Source organism: Nanorana parkeri, unplaced genomic scaffold (genome assembly GCF_000935625.1).
Source record: "Nanorana parkeri isolate BGI_ZX_2015 unplaced genomic scaffold, ASM93562v1 scaffold762, whole genome shotgun sequence".
In the NCBI taxonomy this organism is placed as follows: domain Eukaryota; kingdom Metazoa; phylum Chordata; class Amphibia; order Anura; family Dicroglossidae; genus Nanorana; species Nanorana parkeri.
In genome coordinates, this window is record NW_017307030.1 from 222,872 (window position 1) to 243,652 (window position 20,781).

Below are 20,781 nucleotides of genomic sequence, written 5' to 3' on the forward strand. Positions count from 1 at the left end.
CTTCCTGTATTTTTCAGCAGGCAGCCTGTTTGGCCCCTCCCACAGTTTTTCTTTCTGCACAGGCTATGTACAGAACTGGTGTTTTCACCTTGCCAGCAATAGAAAGGTTCCCGCGTTGTGCCTCATGTGAACTTTGGGTAGTGGGCACCTTTGAGTAACTTATGGTGGGGCAGGCTGTCAGAAATGATTGGTAGTGGGTTGCTCACAGTTCATCTGGGACTGGCACAAGGGGTTTTGCTTAATTGTATTTTAATAGGTTGTTTGCTGTTATAGTTTTTGTGAAGTCGAACTAAACATGTTATATAATAATAGACTTGTAACCCCACATAAAAATGTGTTTTGCTTTGTTTTGGACACATTCAGATTTTAGTTTTTCGGATTTTAGATCCAAAATTAAATTTGGTTTGCTATTCGGATCCCTCAAACTATCATTTTGTAATCAAGTCACATGAGCGTGCCTGTAATGCAACCCCCAACAGCCCAACAGATACCATGGTAGTTACAGCACAGCCATAACAGCACTATGATAAGGTCTTACCCAGGGTTGGACTTACTGTTAGGGCTTTGAGGAAGATCAAGCTAATCATGCATGGCTAGATTTTTCTTGTTCCGCCCCCTATACAGGATGCAGTCACTGTTCAGGTGACATTTTTTGCACCCAGATCCTTCAATTTTGTAATCAAAGTCTGTGAAGACAGGTAGTGTTGACAGGTCTAGCTTTAATGTTATGGTTAGTGCTGGAGTCATAAAAAGGGTAACAACGAGGGTAAGTGCAAGTGGGGGCTATAGGGCACAGTATTGTGTCTATTCTGGGAACTCAGCTCTGAAACACTAAGCTCCTGGCATTAAACTGCAAAGTAAACCCAATCACTAAAATCTCATCTCCACACCTCCACACTTGAACATGTTAATTTAATTTTAAAAGTAATTTTTAAGCTGTTAAAATTTGCAACTTTCCTAAAGATTGAATTTACACCTTTGTGCTTTGTTAAAACCTGCATTTAAATAAATGTTAACATTGTTTGCTGTGCAGCTCCTCCATTTAGAAAATGTCATGTATTTTTTTTAAAGCATACAAGGTGTTCTTTGATTGGACAAGGGGCGTATGAACCTCATGACCCCCTCTTGTCCAATCAATCTTGTTCAATGTTTTGTAAATGGAGTTGCTGCAGAGTGACCTGCTGTGATCACTCTGCTCCAGCCGCAACTGTCAGGTTCACCGATGGAACTTCAGCAGTGACATGGCCGCCAGAGGCTGCATGTGAGTCATAACTCCGAACTGTCCCTCATTTTGATTGGCCTTTTGGAACTAAATCCAGCTGTCCTTTTTTTGCCGTTATTTGTCCCTCATTAGACCTCTATACAAAATGTAACATTTACCTTTTAAACGCGTTTTACAACACTAAGGGGGTTATTCATGAAGGAGCCGAAGGATCCAGCCGTAGCTACGGCTGATCCTTTGGCTCTCTTCGGCCGCCGGGGCCCTTCGGTTCAGTCGAACCAAAGGGCTGCTGTAAGGGCTATTCACTATAGCCCGTACAGCAGCCTATGGTGGCCGAGCGACTCAGCCAAGCCGAAGGCATATGCTTCGGCTCGACTGAGCCGAAGTGACACCCGAAGTGGGGCGAACTGCCTGCCCATGGCTGGCCATAAGCCCCGCAAATGACAGCTGGGTGATCTCACAGCTGGCTCTGCCCAGTTGAAATGACAAATCCGCGTCCACAAATGACCTGGGGATGCTGATCTGTCATTAATCAATAACAACTGGGCGGAGGTGGCCGTGACGTCACGGCCGGCTCCGCCCAGTTGTTATTAATTGGCCAGGATCTGCTAGAAGACTCTAGCCAATAGGAAACAGTTGGGTGGAGTTAGCTGTCACTGCTACCTCCGCCCAATTGTTTTTGTATTATTTTTTTATTTTACCATTTATTTACAATTTAAAAATATTTTTCAAATTTTTTTAAAACTCTTTTCATTGATTTTCTATTCTGCTTGGTACCCCAAAGGTGGCATTTGGCAGCATTTGTCGGCAGTTGGCTATTCACTCGCTGCTTCGGCTCAGCCAATTCAGATGTTGGATCTGCTGAGTCGAAGTCCTTCTGCCCTTTGGCTTAGCAGAGCATGTTCGGCTGACCGAAGTGCCGCTGAAGGCTGAGCAGAAGTGAATAGCCGAACAGCGCTCGGTTCACTTCACTTCGGCTCGGTTATTCACTCGGCTGCCTTTGGCAGCTTTGTGAATAACCCCCTTAACCTTTCATTTAAAGTGCAAATGAAGTAAAAACCTTTTTTTAGCACTGGATGGTGTTGAGAGGAATTAGAATGATCAGGTTTTTGTCACTGCCTGTGTCACTATTAGCTGGATTCCCCTTCTCTATTTGTCCTGGTGACCGTTAACACCGAAAGTGAAAGATAATCCAATATTTTGAGTTGTCATCTGAACAAGAAGAGATGGAAAATCTTCCAATGGGGACACTAGTTCTAGTGACCTTGCTGACCATCAGGGATTTCCCTCTAATTGGAGAGATTTTCTCTCACTTCCTGTTGAGGCTATCGGAAAGGAAGTGAAGGCAAATCTCCCCAGTGGGACACAGATGGGAAAAAAGCTGACAGGTGTTACTCTATCCAAAACTAAAAAATAGTTTTGGCTTCAGTTCTATTTTCACTTTTTTTTCTTCTATTTGCTGTTTTGAAAAGCCAATATGAGGGAACTATAGAGGTGAAAAATAAGCTCTTGCTAATTTAACCAATGTTTGAGTAATTATTATTGGCCGCCATAATTGGGGGGTACCAGCATTGTGTCCTTTGTCTACTTACGTTTGCTATAATGTGCCCTTCTCAAAAAGTTGTGAGGTATGTAAGTAAAATGTTTCAAGAAAGAAGCAGCAGCCACCCATGGGGAACACATGATTAAAGGGAACCTTACTGTTACCTAGCTAATGCCTCAGTTAGGTTTTTGTCGACACATCAGCTTTAATCCTAATGTATGCTATCATGGCAATAAATAATCACACTATTATACCAGTGGAAAAAATACAGTCTTGTCAAATATAAGTGCAATAATATTGTTGGCACTGATTTACCAAAGACACTGTTTTGGTGCTGTTCCTGCACCAAGCGTCAGGTGCCAAAATGAAACAACTAACCCAGCTAAATAGATGCAGCTCCGGCAGGCTCTCATGTGTTGCGGGCCCTTTGTATGTCGCCACAAAGATTATCTAAGCAGCAAGTATTTGCCGGGTCTTCCGATGACTTCTCCAGAACATCCTCCTCCATCTCTCTGAAATGTTCTACCAACTTTCCAAATCACGCTCACGCAGAAAAACAACAATTTTCATTTGCTTCTATTTAATGTCCTTTGTGGATGGATTATTTATATGCAAAGTAAGTTTTATTTGTTGGTCTGATCAATAGAGAATCAGCAGCCTTTATCCTGCAGAAGTAATCAGCACGGTTCGACATGTCCAGTGAAACCCATGCAGGTGTGTATAATTGTGTAGGTGTGTATAATTATGCAGATGTGGTTAATTGTGTGTTTCATAGACGGCCATTCAGCCACCTTCTTTTCCTCTCTGGCGCAGTGACAAACGTTTTCATGCCTTACATGCTCACAAACAAGGAATAATTTTCCTTTCTGTATACATTTACATCTGTTTGTTGTTTTTTTTTTATTTTGTCACAGAAATAAAGGTGCCTCCGACATAAACCTTCATAGCCGTAATCCGTCAGCCAGGTAAAGTTATTAAGTGACATAAAGGGAGCTGTAAAAAAAAAAAAAACTAAGCAAATCTCAAACTCTCTCCAGCTAATGTAACTCAACCATACAGGATGCGAAGAGCCATTACAAGTCGTAACGCATAGCAGTTTGGTAACAATCGTCTTTCGCAAGGTTATTCCTCTTTATAGAAGGCTGTGTGTCTCTATTATATCCAGCCATATTTCCTGCGCATCAGAATACATTATGTCTGGAGTGGATGTTCCCAGAAAATGTCTTTCTCAGCAGCCAGCAATAAAATATACAGTAATGTTTGAACTACGCAAAGGCGTTTAGAAGAATTCTAGAATCTAATTTTTTATCTAATGGGAAGAAATACATTTTGCATGGTGGAAAAATAAATGCAGGGATGTACTATAGAAAAATAAACTGTTCGGGAGTAAAAAATACATTACCATCGATTATTAAAGGATTGCTAAGCATAACAAACAAAATGCCTCAAACTAGGAGATTTTACAGCATAGATCCATGTAAAAGGGGACTCCAATAAGGTGAAAACCACAGATCATGTAAGCACTATTTACTGTAATGCATGGTGAAATACACGGCTACTATGTGCCCGCACAGTAATCCAAGAAAGTGACTGGTACCCTAACACGTCTTGCTAATGGATAACAACTAGGGATCAATTCAGTTTCAGACTAAACCCGGTCTGAACCTGAGCTCCGAACATGGAAGGAAGGTCCTTCCACCACCATCCAATCATCGGAGGAATTCCCCGCCCACAGCTGCATGGAAGCAAAGGGTTGGAATGCTGTGATGTCATTGATCTTATATGGCCAAATGGCTACATTTGGTCCATGATATTGACCAAATATGGCCATGTGGCCATATGAGGCCAATAATTTGGCCATGTGGCCATATGAGGTCTATGTCGTGGACAAAATATAGCCATGTGGCCATATAAGGTCAATAATATTAACAAAAGCAGCTGTGGGGTGGAGATTGCCCCAGCCTGCAGCTGATTAAGTGGGTGGCCCCATGTCACTTTCAGGTTTTGGAATGTTTTTGCAGTGAAGCGTACGTCTTGGATGGAGGCAAGCTTTGGTGTGTTGTATTGCCTCCACATTCTGGAGATGCATATGGATTCCATATAAATTAATTGGCACTCCAACACACTAATAAGTTCATGGTGAGGACTAAAATTGCACATTTTTTTTCAGGACCTGTATGGACTTGGAGGACGTGCATCCATTTACATCCACCTGATCATAGACATTGAATTTCCAATCAGATCTGATCAAAACAGATGTGTGAAAGGGGCCTAAAGCTGGCTATACATTGATTGAATTTCACCCCTTTCCTGCTGAATTGGCTAAAATTTAATTTGTGGGTGGCCCTGCTGGCTTGACTTCCCAATCAACTTTTGTTGAAGGAGCCGGGTGAAAAAATGTGGGCTAAGCAGATGTAGTCACTGTTCGGGTTTTCTGAGGGCCGCAGGCACTGGCTGCAAGAATAAAATAGCCGGTAGGGGAGATTACTCCAGCTACATTGTTTAGCAATTAACAGACGCCTCTTGTTCAGCCCACAGCTGGAAATCATAGGGGCTGTTAGATAGAGCCGAGAAGTACAGCAAATTCCTACACTCCTCAGGTCCCTCTAGTGGCAGCAATGCACTGCAAAAGTCATTTGCACAGCTATATGCTGTATTCAAGTCTTATAAATCAACCCCTCAATGTGTATGGGCACCTTTAAGATGCAGACTGAGAGGGAACAATACTTATTTACTTTAATACTTTAAAAAAAAAAATATTGGCAAAGGGCCATTGACTATATATTGGACTTTACATGCATTCGTTGTTTACAATTACAATTCAGTAAAAACATAACTTTAGCTGCTACATAATTTCTATTATTTAGAATCTGGCAGCTTGACAACAAATTTCTGCCATATACACAGGAGAATGTTATCTTTACTTTGCATATTACAGTTATGTGGTTGCTATGTAATGTCATATTTACTCATTGAAGCAATAATGTTTTTTCCTGTCCTCTAAAATATTAGGGAAATCCCGAATTAGCAGGCTGGATCCTAATGAATTAACCAAATCCAAATCGTATTGAAGGCCTTTAGGATTCCGGGAATCCCAAAACAAATCCTTGCTTCTGTAGCATCCTTTGGGATGGGGGAAAATTCTATGTATTACAATCTAATGAAATACTTCATAATCACTTCTAGCTTTGAATATTTTGTAGAATATTTGGACATTGAACATACTGTATATATTTTGTACTACTTCCACAAGGAATTTGTGTGAAGCAATACAGTACAGACATGTGCACTGCCAGAAAATTTGTTTAGTTTCGTTTTAAATTCGGATTTGTGTTATTTCGTTTTTCGAGATTCGGGTGTGAAAGTGAATTCGGATTCGGACGAAATTCGGTAGCGGTAGTTCGACCGTTCATTTCGTTTTCTGTTCTTATTCGTTTCTTATTCTTTTCTTATTCGTTTCGTTCGTTCATTTGCAGCAAAGTGACATTTGAGGGGGAAAAAATATTTTTCTCCTTCTCTAATGTCACTTTGCTCCAACGAACGAAACGAATAAGAAACGAATAAGAACAGAAAACGAAACGAACGTTCAAACTACCGCTACCGAATTTCGGAAATGGAAATTCGGATTCGTTTGCAGTCGTTATGTCTGGAATTCGGATACATCCGAATGTCCGAATTTTCCGAAAATTCGTCCTAATTTCGATTCGGAACGAAACGAATCGCACATGTCTAATACAGTATGTTATTAATGACACACAAGTGCAGTGTTGCTAAGTCCTAAGGAAAATGTGGATTACTTTGATAGTTATAGTACTGTTGCCAGGCCCCCTCCCTGCTGCATTGGAATCTAGCATCCCCATGTCTATACACTGTGTATAGATGTGACAATTTGCGGGACCTTAGACAACTGCAGAGGAGGGGGAGAGACATTGGAAGGCCTGACCTCAGAAGAAGCTGGCTTGGACCTTCGGGTGAGTCTAACTTTTTTTTAACCTACACAAAAACAAGCACTTGCCCCACTGCAAGAGTTAATACAAACATTTCCTGGAGCTCATCTTTAATGATATTAGCACAAGGATCCAGCCCCTTTGTTTAAGTGCAGCTGTGAGGTGGGGATTGCATCAGCTTGCAGCTGATTGGTCTGGTGGCCCCATGTTGCTTCCGGGTTCTTTTTCTTTCTATTTTTTTGGTGCAGCACACATCATGCATTGATGCATGCATCAGTGTGTTGTATAGCAGCCGCACTCTGGAGATGAATACGGTTCCCATATAAAATGATTGGCACCCTAACACACTTCATAGTGGATACTAAACTTGCTAATTACTTAACATGACCAACAAAACAGCGCTAGTGGTGTTGTCCTTTACTCTTCAATCCCATAAAAATTTCTGCTTGCAAGTTGCGAGGGAAGGCAGCCAATCTAATCAGACGGGAAATCCTCAAGCCCATATAAAAACAAACACAAGGGACGGCCCCCTCACCTTGTGAAGCACATACAATTAATTATAAACGCAGATTAAAAATACTTGCAATCATGAATGCATAAATGAACGAATTAGAGGATGAGCAGCAATTTCAAAACCTGCTGATCATAGCCATAGTCTGGCTACATCCAATGTCAGGTCCGGTATGCTGAGTTGATCGACACTGATGTATAGACTTTCCCACATGCAAGATTTGAATTGCTGATCATCCTGTAATACACTCATTTATGCATTCATGATTATAAGTATTTTTAACCTGAGTTTATGATGAATGAATTGTACGTGCGTGCACTTAATATTATCTTTGCACTGTTGCCTGGCTTATCCCTTTCAGTTTGAGGAGCAATTGGGGACATTTATTGATACAGTTGCTCCCTATTTTCAAATACAGTACCGTATGAGCATGTGCAGGTTATGTGCAGATTATATTCCACCTTTTGTGGTATAATGTCGTTCACGCCACTTCCGGTTTTGTTGAATGTTTGTGATCAGTCTGTGAATGTCTGCCAGTTTTCCCACATTTGTCACAAGTGTTGGGAACCAGATTGCAGTAGAATTACCACGCTGAAATGTTGCATTAATAAAAAGTGATGTGGACCACTTTTAAAATGGACGCAATTACCTGGCTGAAAGTGACTTTTTAAAGTGGACCTTCACACATTTTGACAACTTTCTCTCACTTGCCTCCTCCTCCCTTCCTCTTATACAAATGCAGGATTTGTAAACAGTAAATACCTTAGCTCAGCCCTGCCAAGCTGCTAGACTGGTCCCTAGGCCCTGGTGGTCTAAGGGTCATCATCATGTCTTAGGCTGGCCATGCACCTATCAATTTTTTTCGTTCAACCCTCTGGCTGAACGAAAAAAATTCCTCCGTCAACACAAACAGCGTGTCAATTGAGGAATCGCCGCTGTTTCCATTGTATTCTGAAAGGTTCCACCGGCACCTTTCAGAATACCCGATCAGAGTAGGCAGGTAATCGGCTGCTGGCTTTGATCATACAAAGATTTTCCAGCCGGCTCCTTCGACCAGCTAATTGAGGAATGCAGGCTAAAAGGGAGCCGACAGTCTCACACACTGTGCGAATTTCGGCCAGTACAATAAAAACCGTCCGAAATTCGGCCAGTGTATGGGCACCTTAACACACGTCTAATTGACTTGTATTGGATGTGAGGATGCCAAAGGACATTCGACAGCCAGCGAAGGAGGGAAAGAGAGGTAAGTGCTGACTGCCATGAGACTGAGTGTAAGATGAGTATATTTACTTAATCTGAGCCCCTTGACAAAACGAGCACTTAAACCTTGCAGTGCAGGGGGAGCCCAGTACAAGTAAGTTTTTTTTTAATTCCCGAAGTTCTTATTTAAGATGAATATTGCAGCCAAAGGTTTTTTTTTGTTATTTTATCTTTTATTTTATCTTTCAATGGCCTATTTATATTTATCTTGTTAGAGTTCTGCTTTAAAATTGGGAAGACATTCTACTCAACTACGGTAGTTATAAGGTTTACGTCTGTTCTTATTTATCAGTTTATAGTGTTCTTTCCCCTGAATTATATGCATGCAAATCTAAAAATATGCAGAATCAGTTGTCAATTTTCAAGTGACAACAGCTCCTCTAAAATTAGATTAGAATTCTTCTTTAATATAGGCCCAGCGGTACACGGTACTCCCTGATGACACCATGTTTGCTTTTTCTTTGCGGTAACCAAACAAGGCCCGAACCGCTATTTGATATACAATACATAGCATGGCACATTGTCACAGAGTCTTTGTTCAAACAGCAGAGTTCATTACAAACAGCCGGTCAATACTCAAGCAAACATTCCCAGCTGCGCATGAAACGATTACACTCAGATCCACAGCATGGCGAGTAATGAAGCAGTTATGGCCTCGTCCTATTCACCAGTTCGCTACTGAGTTTGTTAGAATAGATCAAGGGCTCAGTCATTACCACACTGATGACCTGCAGATTGTGTCTTTTCTGCATAGAAAAGGAAAGGTCTGGAGTTGGGCAGCTGGAAATGGCGAGTTAGAGGTGAGCAGGGCAGCTTATAATATTACTTCATAGCCAGAGGGATGAGAAAAACAACTGCTGCCTCATTTTTAAAGATGAACTGTAATCACTGATACATAATTCATTGTATTTTTAAAATGCCAGATGAGTAAGTACCTGAATTTGACTTGGCATCCGCCTGTTGTAGTCTATTGTACAGCAGAGCTCAGAGAGGGTGAGGGAGAAGCAGCACAATAAACCAGGTGTGAGATGTGCTGCAGTGCAATGTGTCTCGGTCTGCGACCGGGGCACACAAAATGACAAAAAGTAGCGTGCAAAAAATGGTGCCTGGGATGAAAACACGGGAAGTAGGTGTCTATGCATTAACGGAGCCGCACTAGAGGCGCAGGTTCTAAGAAGGTCCAGGTGTTCGACAGAGCCTCTAATGGTGAGGATGATTGGCTGCTGGACACCTTCCACACCTCTAGCACGCCCACACAGACATAAAGGTTAGTTGCAGCACTGAGGTGCTGGATGCAACAGCAGGCAGGGTTGAAGCCTATACACAGACACACAAGTAGGCACAGGTGCAAGGACTCACCTGAAGAAGCTGATGGTCAATCCAATGCAGGGCATACAGGATCTCACTGTGAGGAAGAGGGAATCCAGACATACAGGGAACAAGGTAGGGGGTAGCAACCGCAGGGATGCAAAGGCAAGAGATAAACAGGAAGTCCGACTGGGTGTAAAGACACGTTGCAACGGCATGGAACAATTGAGCTGGACTTGTAATGGAGAGGTTCAGAGTGGATTGGCAGCAAGCCAAGCAGCTCAGACAGGAGGTAAAACCCGGCGCCGGATCATCACACAGGGAAGTGTAACACAATGGGCATGTGGGTGTAAAACAGCTCTGTTTTCAAAGTATTGCAACCATGATCATTGAATGCAGGGCTTAGGATCCTGGAGACTGTTCCTCCAGTCCGTATGGAGGTGTGGACCTTCTATTTTGGTGCACATGCACAACCAATTTCCTTCTGTTGAATATGTCTCTCTCCAAGGATTTTATAGCTCTAACCCATCAATCCCTAGGTTTCCTCTGTGATGGCTTAAAACGCACTGAACAAGAAAAGGAGCTTTCGCTCCTCCAACTTCAATAGTCACATGGGGTTCTAGAAGGTAACCTGAGCATCAAGAGAGTGAGTGACTATGCAAATGGGTGGATGATGATCTTAGCAAGAGCTGACAAGACCTCGGCCTGGACTGGATCGTGAGTATGTGTAATCAACAGCACGTGTGTGAGTGATGTCACAGGTTAACAAGTATGTGATATCTCCTGAGGAGCAGTGATGAGGTAGGGCTTGGTGCAATACCCAGTTCGCATATGTTTGCCCAAGCAAATTTAAAATTCTGACCATTACCCACTCCTCCTGACCCAATCAGTTGCAAATAATGTGCATTCCCCACCCTACAGCTATACATCACAAGGAGGGGGGAATGCCTCCCAGCAACTGCCACCACTCATTGGGGCAGGAGGAGGAGGTAGGGGTCAGCGTTTTGAGCGGGCTTGGGTGAACTCAGGGGAACTGGATTCACACCAAGCCCAGCCTCTTTTCTACTGAGGAGAAAGGCTTAGTAGGGTTTGGGTGCTAGCAACAGATCTAGGTATAAACGAGTATTATTGGATGGGGGAAATTTGTATTGATCAATGTAATTCTGCTTTAAAGTACACTGTCAGTCCATTTGAACTAAATGGGCTGCTTTAATGTACAACATGGGCCCAAATGGTTGTTTAAAGTAAAAAAAAAAAAAAAATAAGGCCATGCTGTGGAACTTTATTTTTTCCAAGAGCACTCTGAGCATGTACAGTGTTTAGTGCACCTTATCTGCTAATAAAGCACAAAAATAGCATTGCCCCGATGTCCAACATATGCATTGAGCATGATTGTACACTTTAACAGATATGTTAACAGATTTGCCGGTTATGTGAGCATTAACACATGCCAATTATCTTCTGACTTTAACACATGCTAATTATCTTCATCTTGATTTTCCCTTCTCTTGTGGATTTCCTTTTAGTAAATTAGGCCCAATGGCTACGGGTACATTCATTCCTGCTAATAGGTGTTAAATATGTGCAGTGAAACTTCTTTCGCAGTAATTTTAGCATACTTCCCAACTTTCTGAGATGAGAAAGAGGGACACCTTCCAGCACAATATATTTAGGCAATGGACACACGTCTGTTCCAGCCCCCAGTTTAATGTGGACCATATTGGATTTATAGCCCAAAAATGATTGATTAAGCCCAAAATTGTCTTTTTTCACCATTACTTTTCCTTTAGGCCCCTTTCAGATGGGCGGTATGATCAGGTACGCCTGTCAGTTTTTCAGGTGGATGTGATTGGATGCCTAATGTTAGTCTATGGACATATTATGTAACTGGGTGTGCAGCGCTCAGGGTCACCAGTGAGTGAATTAAATCAGTGTTAGCATATTTAACCTAATGAGTGGTAATGATCATAAATATCAGTAATAGCTAGTGAACAAAGGTCTCAAATCGTGCACGGATACATAAAATAAATGGTGGATCAGATATATACAATTTCAAATATGAAATATGAAAATATATACAAAAAATGTATAAAAATCTAAAACTTATCAAAGTGATATATAGCAAAGTGAGTCCAAAAGTGTATAAAAGTGGGTACAAAATATATATAATATTATAAATAATTGGATGTGAGTCCAAAAATAGATAATTTGTGAATCCAAAAACAATTTAAATTTTCAGTGTCAGCAACACGTTAATGATGATAGAAATCCCACACCGCAGTGTCCACGTCTAAGTCCCCTCTGGGATGCGCAGTCAGGTCCTGCGATCCCCCTGAAGACGTCTTTGTATGACGAAACGCATCGGGGTGGGGCTACACTTCTCGGTATCACACGTAGTTACATACTATTTGACCCTAGTGTCCCTAGTACAGCAGCTCTAATATATAGTTATACATTATTTATTTATTTATTCATTTTCTATATATTTTTATTTGTTTAATTAAAGTATCCACATCAATCTATAAGCGCGGATTATATATATTTCACCTTAGTCTATGGACAGCCAGATCTAAATGTACTGTATGTGTTTATATCTGATTACCACCTGACTCTGTCTAGGTCTAGAAAAACCAAATGGAACAGAGTTCCGTTATGGAAGAGCTGATCGTGATGGATCGGGGGTAATCTGATGTCAGTGGACACATGTCCACTTACATCTGACTCTCCATAGACCTAACATTGGTCCAATGAGTTCAGTTTTTTCCTCCATCGCAAGGTGGAAGAAGAAAGTGGACAGACATGGATGTCAATAATGTCCCTATGGACATCTTAGTGACCTCCGTTCCAAAAAGCTCCAAACCCTTGTAAAAGGGACCTTATACTGGTCTGAACAATGTAACATTTGTATTGCTTGCTGGAAGAAATGTATTATGGGATATGTAGTCTTGAGAAACGGAGATTGCATCAGATCAAGCAGCAGGGAAAGGAGCGCAAAGCACATTGGGATACAGGAAGTTTGTTGGAAGTGCTGGGCAGACTGGAGGCAGAACTCACTACATGAAAGGGATTTTTTTCAAGTAAGCTTTGATTGCATTATCATAAACAACTCTAGTATGTATTCCTATTACAATGCTGATGTTATAACAGGATAGTATATGCTGGGACTGTACTATTCCTTCATGAGACAGGATGAAGGTTTTAGTGCAGAATAACACTTTTGGTAGTTAAAAAGAATAATTTTTTTAATGATATCTGTACATCAAGCCAAAAAGAGGGACAACTGAGGAGGACAAAGGAATTTGCTGCCAAATGAGGGACAGTTGGGAGGTGTGATGACCGGCCTGTTGGTGTCCTTTGACATTCACAACGGTTTCATAAAGCTTGTACATAATGATCATCTCCAGCCAGAATGATGTTTTAACCTGGTTAAGCTTCATCGGATATCCCATTTGGATAGCAAGGTTTAATTTCAATAACTCAAAACATTATAAAGCTTGCAATCCCTCCTGTGACTAAGACTGCTTCCTGTAACACCATGAAGCAGAAAGAACAGAACAGTCATTGTAATAACAAATCCCTATGTAATTTAGCATAAAAGCCAATACAGAGCAACAAATCAAAAGATGTTCTCTGCCGGGCTGACAGTGACATATTACTGCATTATTACCTTCCGCCTGAATCATGGAAATGGCTGAGTATAGATATTAGTAAATGGAAACTGTTTTTGTTCTATTTTTCACGTAAGGATTACAATACCTTTTTAATACACATACAGCCTTTTTTTCAATAAAGAACTCTAATTTTTAAGTTATAATTCCTAAATGTAGTAAACCCTGGAAGCAAATTAGACTTAAAGTGAATTTAAAGCCAAAGCAGTTATTTCAGGTTTGAATACAATGTTATGGCACTAGACTCACTGTCACGTTTTTATTGCTGTCCAAGTCCTTGGTAGGGAGATTCGCCCTCTGGATTTGTCCTGGTGACCACTGTCAATCGGACTGAAAGTGAGGGAGAAACCAAAATTGGCACCAGAAAAGGAATAGAGGGGAAATCTTCCAATGTGGACACTTGTTCTGGCAATAGCTGCCTACGGGGGAATGTATTTTACTTACTTACAGGAAGTGAAGGGAAATATCCCCAGTAGGACACAAGTAGAAAAAAAAACCCTGATGGGATCTTCACTATTCCCTACTCCATCCAAAATGAGAAGAAGTTATACTTTAATTCTACTGACATCAGACCAGTACAAGATGCACTATGATCAGGTGCCACAGCTTAGTGCACTTATGGAATAGCGTTTAAAGTGAACCTATAGAATTGTTCAATGGTGTTATGATGGCTCCTGTCCTAAATAGCACTCAGCTCTTGGTACCTCAGTATTTTGGCAGAGTGTGCCAGAAGCATGATATACCAGGGTGCTTCATAAAGGAAATTTCCAATATTATTAGCTTGGTCACCATTTAGCCCCATCCTTTTCTGCTGCATGCACCTTCCGATTGGTCCGGAAAGTGACCCACCCAATTTGAAAGAAAGGTATAGGCAGGTAGAAAGGATGAGGTTAGACCACAATCTGGAGGTCCCAATATCATTTACAGAGAATTCCAGGATTTCAGGATACTGGAAATCCTGGAATCCTGGTTATATGGTGACCATGCAAATAACATCTGAAATTTTCTTTATAAAGCACCATGGTATATCATGCTACTGGCACCCTCTGCTAGGATAATGAAGCAGTAACTGTGGTGCGTATACAATAACTCCAAGGAACATGCAAATAGCTTATTGTTCAAGCTGCAGCATATGGCAGTATATACACTTACATACCTCACAACTTTACAAGATGGGAAGAGGGGACACCTTCCAGCACAATGTATTAGTCAATGGACACAACCCCTGCATAGCCCCAGCTATGCCATAAATGATTGGTAAAACCCAGAATTGTATTTTTTTATCATTACATACATTAAAGATGTTTAAAGGGTATCCATGTTCAAAAACTAAAAATAAATATGTAATTCTATATTGAATTTTCTTAAGTTCTATCCCTCCCCTAATAACCATAATGATCTAGAAGTTTGTTTGTACTTATTGAAGATGCCCATATGAGGTACTTCCTCAATGCACTGACACCATTTCACTACAGCTCAATGTCTTAACAAATTAACATTATCATTGCTTGTCAGAAGCAATGCATGATCGGATATGTAGTCTTAAAAAATTGAGATTGCATCATATCAAGCAGCAGGGAAAGAGACGTAAAGCACACTTTCAATCCAGGAAGATGATGGGCAGATGGAAGGCAGCACCCACTACATAAAATTGATTTTTCAAGGGGGCTTTGACTGCATTATCATAAACAACTCTTATATGTATTCCTATTACAATGCTGATGTTATAACTGGAGAGTATATGTTGGGACTTTACAACTCATTTAAGAGATAGGATGAAGGTTTAGTGCAGAGTAATACTTTTAGTAGTTACATAGTAAATTTTGGCAAATATCTGTACATCAGACTGAAAGAGAGGGACAGAGAGAAATGGTTCCCAGTGAGGGACAGTTGGTCGGTATGCATTTATAAAAAAAACAGTAACAATTAGTTAAAATGTATGTACCAAAATTAATTATTTTTCTGCCTAGCACTTTGCTTATAGCTTCATAGGTGCAGCAATAGTTACATCTCATATAAGCACTTCCAGGAAAATCTATGCTTATAATATACCTTTTTCTGCTCATGGTCGCGGAAAAGAGAACCAGCAAGCAGCCACCACCAGCAGATCTTATCAAGAGTGCAGTGGATTCATAGAGAACAAGCATAGTGGGGTAACACACAGTACATCTGTACATCAAAGCACTGTACTGCTACTGGCTGCCATCCTGCGTCCATCGGTTTATGTTTCAGATGATCAGACTTTACATTTTAAAAGAAAATATCAAGGTGCAGTGTATTCTCCCTCAAGCTGGGTTTCTGTGCCTTTTCTATGCGAGTCAGCAGGAACTCTTTTTTTTCTGCTTGTTGTTTTATTTTTAAGCTTACTTGGTTATTCTTTTTAATTTTATTCCCCCCAGTGTGATGTTTACATCCTTCCTCTGGAGATTTGAGGATAATTGGCTTACTAGGAGCATGGCACCTGCCCAGCGCTGCACTATCAGCAGTTAAGTCTTTACACATTGCAGCAGATCGTTGCTCTTTCGCTCTGACACATATGGAGATTTTTTTCTTCTCCTTAAACTATCCATTTTGGAATAACAAGCAGATTATGTATTGTATATCCATTCTGTATAAGCTGGGACTATCAAAGTTTTGCTTGCAAGGGCAGCCTGTGATAGATAAACACCAAAAAGCCTGTGACATCCCCTTTCTCTTAGCAATGGAATTGTCCATTTAATTACTAGCAGGAGGGAAATACCCCACTGCACTGAGCCAGGAAATGTCAAACGTGATTGATCAGTCTCCAGTTCCCGATAAACAATTCTCAGTATACTCAATAAAGGACTCGCTGAGGCAGATAACAGGCATTTTTTTAATGGAGCAATCCCCTGTGAGGGGCAGGCTGACATTTATTTAAATCAGAGGGAGGAAACTGAGCCAAATGGAGAAAAAAAGCTGTTATTTTATCCCTGTTTGTGGACACCAGAGATTAAAAAGGGTGACACGAACAGACAACTTTGAACAAGATGGGTAATCAGCGATATAGCATCAACTGATTGAATGAAAAACTCAGCAGTGACTGAGCCTTATGGTTGGATCAGCATCAACAGGTTATACAGCAAGTGTACAGCTGCTTGGTTGCAGATGGATCAAATTCATTGTGGTTGATTTACTAAAGGCAAATGGGCTGTTCACTTTGCAAGGGAGATTGCACTTTGTATAGGAATGTTCCCTTAGCTTAATGCAGAGCTGGACAAAGCACTAGAGCTAGGTAGCCAATGCTCCATAAAAAGTATTGCTAGCACACAGCTTTTCAGGTTTTGTCTATTTGTTGGTCGTGGTTCTGGCTCCTATAAAAAAGTTGTGCTGGCTTCTGGATTGGACAACCTGGCTCCTATATATATACACCAAATGTGCCGCTGCTTGCTTACAGATGGATCAGATGCATTGTGGTTGATTTACTAAAGGCAAATAGCCTGTTGACTTTGCAAGGGAAATTGCACTTTGCATGGTAATGTTCCCTTAGCTTAATGCAGAGCTGGGCAAAACACTAGAGCTAGGTAGCCAATGCTCCATAAAAATTATTGCTAGCACACAACTTTTAAGGTTTTGTCTATGTGTTGTCTGTGGTGCTGGCTCCTATAAAAAAGTTGTGCTGGCTTCTGCTTTGGACAACATGTCTCCTACATTTATACCAAATGTGCTGCTGCTTGGTTAGAGATTAATCAAATTAATTGGGGTTGATTTACTAAAGGCAAATAGGCTGTTCACTTTGCAATGGAAAGTGCACTCTGAAAAGGGATGCCCCCTTAGCTTAATGCAGGGCTGGATAAATCCCAGGAGCCAGGTAGCCAATGCTCCCTAAAAAACACAACTGACCATCCAGGTGTTTAAGCTTTCTCTAGCTGTTGTCACTGTAGCTGGCTCCTATAAAAAAAAGTCCTGCTGGCTCCTGAATTGGACAGACTGGTTCTTGCATTCCTTATTAATTTGTCCACCCCTGGCTTAGTGAGTGTGGTGAAAATTCACTTTGCAAAAAATACCCAGTCATGTGCAAGGAACATACAAAGAGCAGTATTTTTGCTTGCACATGTTTGGATGATGGAGCTTCATTTTATGCAATAAAATAAGAGAAAACTTATTTGCAAAGTGAACAGCCTATTTGCTTTTAGTAAATCAATATTATTGAATTGACCCTGATCATTCCTATTAAAATGACCCAATTTGGAACTTTAGCTGACCAACAGAATTATAATGGATAATGCGTTGTGTGAGTTTAAGGGAGCAATCACATTAACAGGTAAATTATAAGAACCTCACTGTGACTAAGGCCCAGTAGAGCTGAAACATGTAAGCAGATTTTGCTTTTATGGACTTTAAGGGATGGAATAAAGAAACATTTGGAGGGCACTCCTTGTGTTCTGCCATCCTACTGTAAACCAGATTATAAGAACCTGTTCAGTTGTAAAATTCAACAAAATAATAGGTCATAGTAAGCTCAATGGAAAAAGGAAATCGTGATTCAATTATTTGTGTAATACCTGTCATACGTTTTAATAATCAAAATTTGCAGGAAAAAAATCATACATGCTATTTATGAAACTCAGTCCAGATACAGCCCATGCAGGATGCACGCAAGCCTTTCTGATCCAAAATTTCTAAACACCTATTGAGTTTTCCCGCAAATTGAAGTTCCATCCTGTGTGTAGGTTTATAAACTTTTATAATGAATAAGTACACTTTCAGATAAAGAGCATGTATTCATTTTACCCCCCTCCCCTTCCTCTGACCTAACAGATCCTATCCTCCCCTTCCTGAGATGTATACTTACCAAGATCAGACACTTGAGGCTTCCCCTGTTTGTTTGCATCTCACACCAAAGTCCTCTCTCTGCTGGCCTTGCCTGTGCAGTAGAGCCCCATAGACTTCTGTGGGGCTCATTTGCCTCCACAAATGAGCCCCACAGAGGAGCAAAATGAAAAAGAGGAGCAAAATGAGCGGACAGCAGAAAGGGGACTTTGATGTATACAAAAACGAGAGGCCCTGGCTATCGGATCTTGTAAATGTATATCCCTGGAGGACACTTTTTTTAAATTCTATAAATGGCCATTGTAAGATAATTGCAACTTGCACCCTGGCAAATGCTTGTTATCAAAAGTACATTTGTCAAAAAAAATATCAGATGCATTTCAGAAAAGATTATATATCCTGGAAAAGATGAACAATGATCTCAATTGAAGGGTTTTTAAGCATGACTACTTTCTGATTACACAAACAAATCGAGAGGATTGAATATGCACAGACAGGCTGCCCTACTCTTTGTAAGCTTGTGGTGGTGGTGGGTAGGGTGATCGATCATACATTGTACACATATTTTGAAAGAAGTAATGTTCCAAGGTAGAGTTATTGCTGGAGCAATGTTCAGCTTTTCACATTTTTATGCAATAGGAAAGGGCAGCTATCTTGCAGAGAACAATGAGCAAGGGTTATCTGTAAGATCAAGAGGCTGAAGCTCCAGGACATGCTGTGATACTCACCTGACAGTGACATAGGTCCATGTACTGTACTTTGATCTTTGATCAGATATTGCTTGCACATTTGATAGCAAGTGCCTAAGACAGATGGAGGTGCATTTATTGAGGACTTTATAAGACAACTGGTTATTTTCAGATGTCATCAAATCGGGAATATCTATTGTAAAAGTTGAGCTGTTTATATGTACTCTTAGCCGGGTATACATTGTTAGAATCTCATACAAGTATTTGTATGAAAAATCTAATTAGAACATTCAATAATACTGTCAGAGAACTGACAATTATTGTAAAAAATTCCATCCTTCCATTTTTATTTATCACTGTGGTTAAAAGTGATCGCCAATTTTACCCCATTGACTATTAGAGATTGAACAAAAGCTCCAAAACAATAATTTTCAAATGAAATTCTTCTGGTGTATGGCCATCTTTAGGCAGCTTAGGAGCAGATCCAGTAATCTTTTCCAGCCAGAAGTCATGATAATTTACTGGACTGGCCCTTGTCTATTTGATAATAGGTTTTTACATTTTGGTAGGAGTTCAGTGGTTACTATCAACTATACACCACTTTAAATTCATCATGGCATAAAACAGCATACAGATCTTTTCCACAAGAATGGGCTATCACGTCTTAATTTAATACCTTTGGATAATCTACCAGGTCCACCCATAAAACAGGACCAATAAATCCACAGCAGCTATATACTTTAAATAACATTTCAAGTTGTTTTTAGAACAGACACACAATATATTTACCCTAAACAAAGCTAGAACCATTAATCACCCATTAAAATGATAATGAACTACTTAAACATAATTAACTAATTACTTTGAATAAATCAGACACCCAAACAGAAGACTACAAAAAGGGACACAGACTGAGAATTGCTGATAAGAACACGTATCATTGAACTTAATAACGATACAATTAAATTATATTTAAATTAATATTGGCTAATCATTGGAAAAAGTTGTGAAATTGCGACAAAGCTTGAGATGTGGCTTGCATTTTTAATCATCTGTTAGCTAATGGCTGAGATGTTTGATCAAATGATATGCCTCGGTGCTTGGGAAGCTTTCATAATACTTAAGTAAAAAGGGGCATGCTTAAAGCAGATTAAACAATCCTTACCATGTTAAGTAATTAAAGCAAGATCAAAGTAATCAGCTGAAGATTGTTAACAGGTGTTTCTGAAGCCAAAGAACAAACGTGACACAAAAACAACAAAATACCAATTATATCTTTAACGATTTAAGTGACGGTAACAAATCGAGAAGCAAGACAATTCTGTCAAGAGAAAATCACCAATAATCTAATATATGAATATTACATGTTAATATATTATTTGATTATATGCCCTTGTGTTTATTTTTTAATATGCATAAGATTGAAATGACCTATTGGATATAGTTAGGAGACTTTCATTCTTAATGCTTTAATTTTCAATAGCAACCAGCTTTCTTGGTCTAAATTAAAATTACACTAAACTCAGCAGTTACATCTTAAAAATGCTTTCAAATACCTTAACTATTAACAAAAATGTATCTTATTTGTATATCAAACAACTGTAGATGCTCAAATCATATCTGAATTCATGCTGACACTGTCCTTCCTTCTGGAGGGGGGCTACTTTTATTCCCCATGATTTATGTCCCTTGTGTGTGTTGTAAAGTAGCCACCTCTCCAAACTCACTTACATGATGAACTTCAATTAGGGCCGGTGCTGCCACTAGGCAAACTAGGCAGCCGCCTAGGGCGCACTGCTGCCTAGGTCGCAGCCTTAACCACTCACCCCCCGACACCCCCCC

At 40.3% G+C, this 20,781-nt stretch overlaps 1 protein-coding gene across 1 annotated transcript in view; it reads left to right on the forward strand.

Annotated features, from left to right (window-relative positions):
- The first annotated feature begins 8,423 nt into the window (after positions 1-8,423).
- The window catches only part of UNC5D (unc-5 netrin receptor D), a 490,550-nt gene continuing 478,192 nt past the window's right edge, over positions 8,424-20,781 (forward strand). Inside the window, exon 1 of the mRNA XM_018564580.1 lies at positions 8,424-8,466. Within this exon, the coding sequence (XP_018420082.1) occupies positions 8,424-8,466 (43 nt within the window). The remainder of the gene's footprint in view (positions 8,467-20,781) is intronic.